At 36.0% G+C, this 12196-nt stretch overlaps 1 protein-coding gene across 5 annotated transcripts in view; it reads left to right on the top strand.

Annotated features, from left to right (window-relative positions):
- The window catches only part of MEI4 (meiotic double-stranded break formation protein 4), a 313130-nt gene extending 301962 nt beyond the window's left edge, over positions 1 to 11168 (top strand). For all 5 annotated transcript variants that reach the window (XM_072642650.1, XM_072642649.1, XM_072642653.1 and 2 more), the window contains one exon: positions 10131 to 11168. In XM_072642650.1, coding sequence (XP_072498751.1) covers positions 10131 to 10400 — 270 coding nt within the window. In that variant the 3' untranslated portion in view covers positions 10401 to 11168. The remainder of the gene's footprint in view (positions 1 to 10130) is intronic.
- The last annotated feature ends 1028 nt before the right edge of the window (positions 11169 to 12196 follow it).

The following is a 12196-nucleotide window of genomic DNA, read 5'->3' on the forward strand; positions in this document are numbered from 1 at the left end:
ATCGTGCATTTAGATTGATCAGAAGACCACAGTGATTTAAGCCTTTGGTGAAGGATTTTTTTTTTTTTAATATTGGAGGCTTCAAATCTTTGAAGAGAATTTTCTGAGTCTGTAGTAAGCCCAATATCATTTGGATTGGCTAGTTTTCTTTGCTTGCTTTTGTTCGTCTAAAGCATACTGAAACCATACTTAAAAATTAATTAGGTCAGGGAACTAAATCTCCAACTATTAATTTAGATTCCAAGTAGCATAAATATAAAAGCCCAGTGCTTGAGGAATCAAGCAGTTGGACAAATCATCTAACTGGCACATGACCATAGCAAATGTGAAAGTGAAGGGAGTGGTACCCACCTGAATCAATGCTATACCTTTCCTAAATATACTTTTCATACTTTTGTTAAATAAAATTTTTTGTTCAATATTATTTAATCTGTGTCACATTCTGTACATTCTCAAGCCTGAACAACCAGGTTGGCCTGAGTTAGAGCTGGTTCCACACATCTTCCTTCAAGCTCAAAACTCATTTCTAAGCAATTTCTAATTAGCCCCAAACATTTCTTTAATTCTTCGGTCACATATATTGTCTCATTTTACTCTCACCACCAAGGAAGTAGATACATCTTTTTTACATATACCTAGTGTTTTTCTTTCTCCTCACTCGCTAATTTTTTTCTCTCTTCCTTTCTCCCCCCCCACCCCCAATAACTTATGACAGATACTTAAAGCATGAACAGGCATTTCACTTTCACTTCAGATCTGCTGCCTGGGAAGTTCATTCATGGTATATCTTCTGGCCAGCCTAATATCAACAGCTCATCCTTCTGAGGATGGCTACTTCCTCTCATCATAGTAGTTTAAGGAAGACTTCTCACATAGCTGTCAGCTTATCCTGAGGAACCTAGAAACTCTGAACTCTTGAGGTAGTCACTAGGTTTGAAAAGACCATCTCACATCATCACTGGTCGCATGTACTCAGGAAAAGAAACACAACACAGAAACACATTTTGATATGTACTGTCAAGCTGACCTAGACAACATATACTCTTACTGACATGCATGATGTTTACCTTTTCCTCTTCTGTGAAACCCAAGGGTCGCAAGTCGTGTCACGTTCAGCAGACAGAAAAAGAAAGCATGAAAGCAGAATCACTCCTTTTAATGTCTACCAAGTGGGCATTTCTTCCTGGCTCAGGAAACAAAACTTATGAAAAACATTATATTTAAACATCTTGTAATGCCAACATTTATTTCATAAAGTGTCACAGTGCATGTCTACATGCATTTTCTGTAACAGAACCCCTAGTTCTGGGGAAGGGAAGGTCAGAGAGCATATTTGAACATCAATCAGAAGCCTCTAGTTGTACATATTTTTAATATAGGGTCCCTCCTACAAATTATGACCAGATTGCATCCTCACCACCAGGAAGAGTTCCTCATTCTGTAGTTGGGGATGGAAAGCTTCCCAATTGCTCCAATTCCAATTCTAATCTGTTTCTATTTGCTATGCCTGTGACCTTGGGCAAGTCACAACCTCACTGAGACTCAGTTTCTTCCATTGTGAAGTAATTGGTCTTAAACTACTAGGGCCCTTTCAACTCTAAAAGTATAATCCATAGTCAAGTACAGATAAAGCCCACCTCAGGTCCTTGGTACCATAGTGATACCTGGCACAAAGTATACCAATTGTTTCATAAACTTTTCTATTTGCAAATATTGGAGTGATTCATTTTCTGAGAACTCTATTTTAAAGATTAGTTTTCTTAGTGCTTCTGTTGAGTATAATTCAGAAGAGAAGGCACTGAGATAGTCAATGTTGAGGTATACCTATAAGAAAAATTCTCACTCAGCACTTAAGCTATTTGACTGTGTTCTGTGATTTGTTTTTTCTTTTGTGCAACATTCTGATTTCTTCCTTCAACAAGTTCTTGCTTTTACAGCAATAATTTTTAATGTCCTATTATGTTTAAACATCTTGTAAAGCAACTCATTTATTTCAAAATATTTTACTACCTGTCTGCATGCCCTTTGCTTATTTTTACATTCTCATTCATGTACCTTATCTCTTGTTTAAATATAACGAGTTTTCCTTTATAAGAAATCTATAGGTGCTATATGTTATAAGTTCTTACTTAGACACTTTTACCAACGTCAAAATCAAATAATGACCCAGGTCATTCAGTTCCTGGATCCTGAAATGATTTCCCCTCTTTATTCCAGTATTCCTGTGGATCCAGGATCTCATTGATGTGAATATTCCCTCTAAAGATATAGATCATACCCCTTCTGTACATGCTTGACCCTTGCCTGATCTTCTTTGCTCATAAATTGTAGCCATCCAATGTGGTGGCCATCTACCTTGCATTCTCCTGACATTATAGGAAGAACAATGGAGCAGAAAAGATGTCCATCATTTGTTTGTCATTCTTACTGTATGACCCCATCTTTTTTCTATCAGTAATGTTTTTCTTTTTCTATGACCTCAAAATTTTTCCAACCATACATTGGAAAAACCATGTGTTCTAAGCATAATATTTAATGTAGAATAAAATGCACATGATTTTTCTTAATATGGAAATAAATGTGGTTAAGATTAGTCACTGGCTGACTAAGTGCATTTTTTAGTAAGCACCTAGTCAAGATAGCATGTCACTGTGGCATTGTACTTGAAGTCAAGAAGACCCATAAATCCTGCATCAGATATTTACTAGTTGTGTGACCCTGGGTAAATCACTTAACTTCTCTGTGCATCAATTTACGTATCTGTAAAATAAGAAGGTTGTATCTGATATCCTATAATACCCCTCCCAGTGTAAATCTGTGATCCTGTGACTTTGGGTATCATTGTCATTTCTGACTGGGTTTTAATGCCTAGCTTAAGGGTAACAGTATGGATGTTATTTATGAGGCAGTGAAATAAGTGATAACATTACATGAAGAGCTTTAAAGAAGTATTACATTTTGAAATTTAAAAAATGTTTCCACCACAAATCGCAAAGTACCAAATTTCAAAAAATTGTGTTATATTTGGGTTTTAGATGTTATTTTTTATTTGGTGCTAGAGAAATACAAGTGGTTTCATATCATTTTCCACCTTTTTAAATCTATAACTGAGGCAACTAAGAACAGTCCATAGGTTTAAGGAAACTGAGAGGTCATCTATATAAAATTATACCCAAACCATTTTAAAAAAAGGTATTTATCTTGTAAAAAACTTAAGAGGTAGAAGATTGAAAACCTTATGTCATGATTTTTATAATAAGAAATTAGAGTTGGAAGGAAGTATAAAGATATACTCCAGACACCTTCATTTTATAGCCTAGGAAACCTCGACTCAGTGAGATTAAATGTTTTGCAAACAATCAGATGTCTAGTAAGTATGCAAACCTAAGGTCATCCATTCCCAGAACCATTGTTTCGCAGTTCTCACAGATAGTAAATTGAAACAGCCCTCTCCTGCACATCCACTGATTGCTCATCTCAGGCGGCATTTTAGGCCCACAGGATGAATGGAGAGATAAATAATTCCACACTGATATAAGGTAGGTTCATAGAGCAAAGGAGTATTTTTTAAAAGGACCAGAGAATTTGGGGAGTCTACTTCAACAGGAACCATCTGAACATAATGAATGCTGTAACATTAATAAAAAGATGTGCCAAGGACTACTGGGAAATAGAACTGAGGTGACATTTAAAAAGCATCCCAGTACCTCAAGTAATGCCACATTCATGTCTTCCTAGGGTTAATGCCTTTCTTAAAATGTAAATGTAGCCACTCTTAGCTGTTAACACTAAGCTAGATAAATTAATTTTTCAGGTTATCTGGTAGAGATTAGCAATCTAAGGAAAAAGAATATGGGACAGGTATTCATGTATGTTTTGACGGAAAGAAGAGGATGAGAAAAAGAGGATGATAGGACAAGCCCAGGAAGGATTCCATATTGGGGTTTCTTGGCAGCCAGACAAAAAAGATGAATGCTTTGGATGCTGACAAGAGTTGGGAAGCAAAGGGAGAGTATAGAAAAAAAGAGGAAGAACTCAAGGCAGAGCCAGGTAGGCACCAATCACAAACTTCACCGACTTGAGAATTTTGCCCAGTGTCAGCCAAGGATACCAATTAATCGTAAATATTATAATAATATTTTTAATATTTTAATGATCTTAAAAGGAATGGTTACATACAAAGAACTTCAATTATGTTCCAAGGACTTAATTTCAGTAACTCTTTCCAAATCTCCTAAACACTAAATATTTTATTTTGTTGTTTTTGTTTAGTGATTAATAGCTAGTGACCTACTGGCAATCTATGAGTCTAATATCTAAGAACTGGCCTAAGTTTGGAAAGGTTCTTCTGGTTGATCTCATTGTGTGGTTAATTTTTCAGCCACAGCAATTCATGAAGACAACTGACTAAAAACACAGCAGTCTTTGGATCTATATCAGTGGAGGAGAGATACAGATGGATGAAATAACACAAGTCCTTGAAATCTATCACAGAGATAAATCTGGCAGTCATCCCTTGATGACCCTTCCAGCTTGGTCCCCAGATGATCTGATTTAGCTCAGTTACCAGTTACCCTTCTAACACATTTCACAGAAGTAAGCCATAACAGGGAAGTTCCCAGGTTTACTGATACGCTATTTTTCAACAGTGTCCAATTAGTCATGGAAACATTAAAATCTCAAAGAATTGAAATTTTTTCACCCTAAATGCAAAAGAAGGTGCATGCTGGATAGAGAAAAGACTGTAACACATTATAAACAAGAAACTGGAAAAGAAGCAAAATAATGTGTGTCATCTCTGTAATATATGAGCAGAAAAAATGATTTGCCGATCTTGCGTCAGAAGAGAACTAACCAAAGGACAGCCCTGATCCAGTGACATCGTCATAATGTCAAGAAAAATTAATAATAAGCTTTGAAGTTTGCCCAGCATTTTACATATATAATCTCATTTGATCCTCAAAATAATACTTTGAAGGACATATTATTAGCCCCATTTTTATTTTATTTTATTTTTTATTTTAATTTATTTATTTTTAGTTTGCAATACAAGATTCTGAGTTCCAAATTTTCTCCCTATCTCTCCCCTCCCTCACCCCATAGCATCTTGCATTCTGATTATTCCTTCCCTCAATATGCCCTCCCTTCTGTCTCACCCCTCCCTTCCCTTATCCCCATCTTCTCTCTTTTCTTATAGGGCAAGATAAATTTCTATACCCCATTACCTGTATTTCTAATTTCCCAGTTGGATGCAAAAACAATTCTCAACGTTCATTCTTAAATCTTTAAGTTCCAACTGCTCTCCTTTTCTCCCTCCCCACACATCCCCACTGTGAAGGCAAGCAATTCAATATAGGCTATACATGTGTACTTATGCAAAAGACTTCCATAACAATCATATTGTGAAAGACTAACTATATCTCCCTCCATCCTATCCTGCCCCCCATTTATTCTATTCTCTCATTTGTCCTTGTCCTTCCCCAAAAGTATTTACTTCTAATTACTCCCTCCTCTCATCTGCCCTCCCTTCTTTCACCCCCACACACACTCCACTTTTCTCCTCCCCTTCTCCCCTACTTTCCTGTAGTATAATATAGATCTTCATACCAAATTGAGTGTGCATGTTATTCCCTCCTTAAGCCAAATGTGCTGAGAGTAAGCTTCACTTTTTCCCTCTCACCTCCTCCCTTTTCCCGTCCATTAAGAAAACTTATTCTTGCCTCTTTTATGAGAGATAATTTGCCTCATTCCATTTCCCTCCCAATATATTCCTCTCTCACCACTTAATTTTATTTTTTTAGATATCATCCCTTCCTATTCAACTTTCCACGTGCCCTCTGTCTATATGTATATAATCCCTCCAACTACCCAAATACTAAGAAAAGTCTCAAGAGTTACAAATATTATCTTTCCATGTGGGAATGTAAACAGTTCAACTTTAGTAAGTCCCTTATGATTTCTCTTTCCTGTTTACCTTTTCATGCCTCTCTTGATTCTTGTGTTTGAAAGCCAAATTTTCTATTCAGCTCTGGTCTTTTCATCAACAATGCTTGAAAGTCCTCTATTTCATTGAATTACCATTTTTTCCCCTGAGGTATTACACTCAGTTTTGCTGGGTAGGTGATTCTTGGTTTTAATCTTAGGTCCTTTGACTTCTGGTATATCATATTCCAAGCCCTTTGATCTGCCAATGTAGAAGCTTCTAGATCTTGTGTTGTCCTACTTGTATTTCCACAATACTTGAATTGTTTCTTTCTGCCTGCTTGCAGTATTTTCTCCTTGACTCGGGAACTCTGGAATCTGGCTATAATATTCCTAGGAGTTTTTCTTTTCAGATTTCTTTCAGGAGGTGATCAGTGGATTCTTTCAATATTTATTTTACCCTCTGGTTCTAGAATATCAGAGCAGTTTTCCTTGATAATTTCATGAAAGATGATGTCTAGGCTCTTTTTTTGATCATGGCTTTCAGGTAGTCCCATAATTTTTAAATTGTCTCTCCTGGATCTATTTTCCAGGTCAGTTGTTTTTCCAATGAGATATTTCACATTATCTTCTATTTTTTCCTTCTTTTGGTTTTGTTTTGTGATTTCTTGGTTTCTCATAAAGTCATTAGCTCCCATCTGCTCCATTCTAATTTTTAAAGAGCTATTTTCTTCAGTGAGCTTTTGAACCTCCTTTTCCATTTTGCTAATTCTGCTTTTTAAAACCTTCTTCTCCTCATTGGCTTTTTGGACCTTTTTTGCCATTTGAGTTAGTCTATTTTTAAAGGTGTTATTTTCTTCAGTGTTTTTTTTTATCTCCTTTAGCAAGATGTTGACTCACTTTTCATGATTTTCTTGTATCTCTCTCATTTCTCTTCCCAGTTTTCCTGCACTTCTCTTACTTGATTTTCAAAATCTTTTTTGAGCTCTTCCATGGCCTGAGACCATTGCAAATTTATTTTGAAGGTTTTGGATGAAGGAGCTTTGACTTTGATGTCTTCTTCTAGTGTTATGCTTTGTTCTTCCTCATCCAAAGGAAGTACCCTTCTATAGTCTTTAATTTTTCCCTTTTGGGGGCATTTTCCCAGCCAGTTACTTGATTTTTGAGTCCTTTGTCAAGTGAAGGGTATACTCTCAGGACCTGTAAGTTTTCAGTTCCTCCAAGTGGCACAATCAAGGGAGAGGGGTTTGCTCCTCTCCTGGCTTTCACTGTGGTCTGGGAGCGACCACAAACTTCTCTGCCTAGGATCTATGAGTAGGGTTCCCTTCTATGACCACCTCCAGCTCCACCAGGCCAGTGTTCCTCACCCCATGCCTGCCACTCAGGGCTGAGATTCATATCAGCTTCTTGATTCCCCCAGGGACTTTAGGCCTAGGGCTCCAACAATAATAGGCTGCAGCTGCCTCTGGCTGCAGCTGGGGCAGGACCCTGCTCCCTTCTCACCCAGGTGAGAGAGCTTTCTCACTGACCTTTGACGCTGTCTTTGGCTTTGGTGGCTTGAGCAATCTAGGAATGGGAGCTGTTACCTGGATTTCTGCACCCTGATGCCTGCTCCAGTCCTATCCCTGTTGTGTTGCATGGCCAAGGCTGGGCTGGGCTCCACTCTGAATCTGGTGTGATAGACCTTTCCTGTAGGCTTTTCAGACTGTCTTGGGCTGGAAATCTCTTTCACTCTGTTGTTTTGTTACTTCTGCTGCTTTAGAATTTGTTTAGTCATTTTTACAGGTATTTTATGGGTTTGGGGAGGAGAACTATAGCAGGTCTGTCCTTCTACTCTGCCATGTTGGCTTTGCTCCCCATTAGCCCCATTTCACAGAAGAAATTAAGGTTTAAGTGACTTGCCCTATGTCACATAACTAGCAAGTTTCAGAGCTAGACGTCAAGTTCAGTATCCTTTACATCACCAAGCTGTCTGTGTGAGAAAATGAGAAAACTAGAATATTGGGTAGATCCCTTTTGATTAACTTTTGAAAGGACAGGAACAAGAATCATACAAGATGAGCCAAGCTAGATGGACTGTTCCCTACAGAAATAATACTTATAATGACCAGATCACATATGCTTCAGAATATTTGACCCAGAGCAAATTTCACCAGTCCTGACAATCTAGATCATGGAACATAAATAATAAAAAGTTATACTAAACCATAGTAAGTATGAAAATGAACATGATTTCCTCTAGAATTTTTTTCTACAGTAATATTCTGTAGGAAACAAAAATATCAGTGCCAAAGTCTTACTTTCAAGTTGAATGAAATGTTGGATTGGCCTGTTATCTGATTTATTTTAAACATAAGCATATTTCTTTTACTTTCTGAACCGAGAATTAGAAATAGGTTCACAAAATCTCTCTGAGATTTGTTAGATTAAGGTTGCTTAAAAATATGTGGTAGTAAGCATATCCTCAAAAAAGAGATGAAGAAAATGTAATTTATGCCTTTCTTTGAAAAAGTAAGGAACTTTGGGTTTGGGTTATTACATATATTGTCAGACTTGATTGATATGTTAACTTTGAAGAACAGCTTTTGTTTTTCTTTGTCTTTTTGCTGTTTTTGCTGTTGTTCCAAGAGAAAGTTAACTGGGGAGGGGAGAGAATATATTTTGAAATAAAAGTGACCAAAGCAAAAAGTATAAATAAAAGTTTTAAGTGTAAAAATAAATACATGTTATGGTATTCAGGATATTTTATTGTGTTTTCTGTTTAGTCATATTTCTGTGTGTGTGTGTGTGTGTGTGTGTGTGTGTGTGTGTGTTTTACTAGACCTAGGATTTCAAAGTTGCTGGGGCTCAGGGTGAGGAACTTCCTCTGCAGTACAAATTTTCACCTTTGTAATGTACAGACTAAGGGAGTTGCCTGGGGCTCTGAAAGATTGAGGAACATGCCTAGGTCCCAGAACCCTTAAGTGGCTTTAGCAAAAGTTGAAACAGGATTCTCCCTGGCTTTGAATTCATTTCTAAACACTATGCCATGTTACTTCTTGTAGAATCTTAAAAACTGAAATTTAACAAGCTTACGGTAAGGTAACCTTATTTGGCATATCTTATTAACAGTCTAAATTATGGACCATTGTCAGGAAGTGACTTTATTTTGTTTAGACTTTCATTACTATTTTCTAGTAGTTTAAAACTTTGTGTTTGATAGTATGCATAATGGAAAGAGCCCTGGGTTTAGCAAAAGGGGACCAATGTCCATATTTCAGTTTAAATTCTCGTTATGTGAGTGACCAGAAGCAATTTAAAACCACTGAGAACTTTAGCTTCCTCATTTGTAAGATGAGAATAATAATACAGCATCAACCTCATGCTGTTGCTGTGATGAAAGCACTTTTCTTATAGCAGATCTACTAAAGAAGGTACTGGCAGTTTTTGGCTGTCTATTTCTATTTGTATTCAAAATATCTTTGTATATTCTTATTTCAGCAGTACACATTCCTCTGATCTATTGGGGAGGCAGGGAACAGCATTCTGTTTATGTGCTATTACAGTTGGTAGAGCTGATAGAATTCAGTGATGGAGACCCTTCTTTATAAATAAAGATAATGAAACCATTTTCTGCCATCACACAGATGTCAGTAGATCCCAGAATTTGTGCTTTTAGTCTTCTGCTTTGCAGACCTTACATGGCCTTATTTCACTTGCAAGCCAGCACTGCAAGATAACATCAGCAAGAGTAAAATATTTCTTGTGCATTACGTTTTCAATAATAATCTTCACTGGAAGCCCTGAATAGGCAAGCCACTCCTGGCTTCCATAGATATGAACAGAGATCAACTTCAGTCTCATATAAATAAACCTTAACTCAGTTGCATCTATTTATTTCACATTGGTATAATTGGCTATAATTACTTCATTGTCATTTTCAGCCAAAAAAAAGTATGAGAATAAATTTCTAGGCATCTTTCTAATGGTAAATGAGGAGAATGGGGTCTTAGAATGAATTATAGAGAAAAAGAAGAACCCTAAAATTATAACATACTTGAGTCAAGAGACTGTCTTCACCTCTTTTTTGCTCTCATATAACAAACAGTGAGGTACAGAGAAGATAGTTAAGCAACATATTATTTTCCTTGTCTGAAAGTATTGGAGTTTTCTAAGTTTGGCTACTACAGTATTTTCACCAAGATTGTTTTTTTCTTTATTATTTGTAGGTCCAAGCTGGATATGATGTGACACACTATGAGAACATTTTCTCTGTCTTCTGGGTTCTAGAACAGCTGCTTCAAAATGGAACAGAAGACATTCTCATGCCAGGTATAGGCCCTGAAGAACAGGAAACCAAGAAGTTTCTTGAGCAGCTTGATCAAACTATTCTCCATCTCTCAGATGAATTCCCTTTGTTTACTTTATACATATGGAGAGTGGGTGTTTTTTTGAACTCAGCTCAGATAAGAACTGTTGAAAATAGCTCACCTCCCTAGCCATTGATCATATTTCTCAAATATATTAAAGGTGTATTTGGAAGATTTTCAGAAGAATGATTTTTAAAGACTCAGTATTGCAACAAAATTTGGCTTCACTACTTAGCTTAAAAACTGTGTGAAATAGAATATGGAAGCCATGTTGATCTTCTGTTGTAAAGCTAACTTATGGTAAGTGCACTCTTCATCTCGCCTCCTCCTCTTGGAAATATACCAATATTCAGATTGTATTAGTTATATTATCATTACTGTCTTTTTTTCTGTGAAATCATTTGTTTATTTAGGCCTACATCACATAAACAGAAAAGTCTTTCACAAGACGTCTATGTAAGACAATCTAATTGAGATACAAAATAATTTATAGTTTTTCTCTTTTTATCAGTAGTTTTGAGACAAGAGGTCATTGCAGTAATTTAGTTTTTCCCTCATAATTTCAACTCAATCATTGTATGTAATAATAGCATGAACACATTGAGCAAATGAAAGGTGATTTTTAAAAAATATTTTACAGCTATTTAGTCTTTAATTTCAAGTAATAAACACAGTTTTAAAAACTCAGAGTATGCATTTGGTGCTGAAATGTGTTGGCAGCTGCATTTATTTTAGAGGGATATTGAAAAACATTTCTTTTTCATTTATTGCTAAAAATAGAATATTACCATATTTCTATAACTGATATAACTAAACCATTCAAGCATGTATGACAAATTCTAAAATCTCTGTCCAGAATTACATTGTACAATTATTAAATTTGTTGATTCTACCATTGACACTCTCCCATTGACTTTTATTTCACTGTTTAAATGTCTTACCAGCATGTATTTCTGAAAGATCCCCTAGTGTACCTACCACCATATTAGATGTTTACAGTGCAATAAAGACCCACTTACTCCTTTAAACCTAGGTAATAATTTTTCATAAGTCAATGACAAGTCCTAGATTATTTTAGGATCAGAATATATTAATTCTGTGTATATGGAGATAACATCTGTATGTCAAGTTCTAAAAACCACTAGATAATTTAATAATGTCTGAATAATGAAATATATTTTCCTAATTTAAATTGTTTCTAGTAAGATTAGACCCTATTTTAAATACCCCTTATTTGAGGCATACTAATTAAATACAAGTGATTCTCAAAGTAGGCCATTTGGAAGAAAGACCAAGACAGTGGGGTGGGAATGCATGGGAGGGAGATAAAGAGGGATGTTGGTTGCTGATAACATAACCAGAAGATTAGAGTTTAACGTGAGTTGTGAGAGTGTTTGACTCTAATTATTCCTAAGAAGTTTATGCTCTACTCTGCTCTACAATCCACTCATACCAATACCCTTTCCTCCTAAATGTCACTGTTGAGCAAGAATATAGATGAAATTATATAAAAGGAACAACGATGACCCTTCTCCATGCCATATCTCATTCCTTTGCAAATTCAAAAAAGTTAAGTCATATATTCATAACCATACTATCAGTATGTGTCTAAGGTATGATTTGAACCCATATCTCCTAAGTCCTGTGTGCAGTTGCTGTATCTACTACACCATGCTGAGATTAGAGAATAAGGCACAAGGAATTGGCTCTAATAAGTATATAATATGTGAAAAAGGTTTTCTTTTTATTCATTCTTGTACCCTTGTTTAATTGGCATGCAAATATAACTTCAGTTAAATGTTTGTGGCCTTTCTTGTGACTAACTTCCAGGATTCAACATTATTAAATGAGTCATTGAGACAACTTTAAGGATTTAAATTTGCAGCTTGTATATGAGAAGTGAAGGGCCAAAATGAATAAATAAA

Source organism: Notamacropus eugenii, chromosome 2 (assembly GCF_028372415.1).
Source record: "Notamacropus eugenii isolate mMacEug1 chromosome 2, mMacEug1.pri_v2, whole genome shotgun sequence".
Classification (NCBI taxonomy): Eukaryota; Metazoa; Chordata; class Mammalia; order Diprotodontia; family Macropodidae; genus Notamacropus; species Notamacropus eugenii.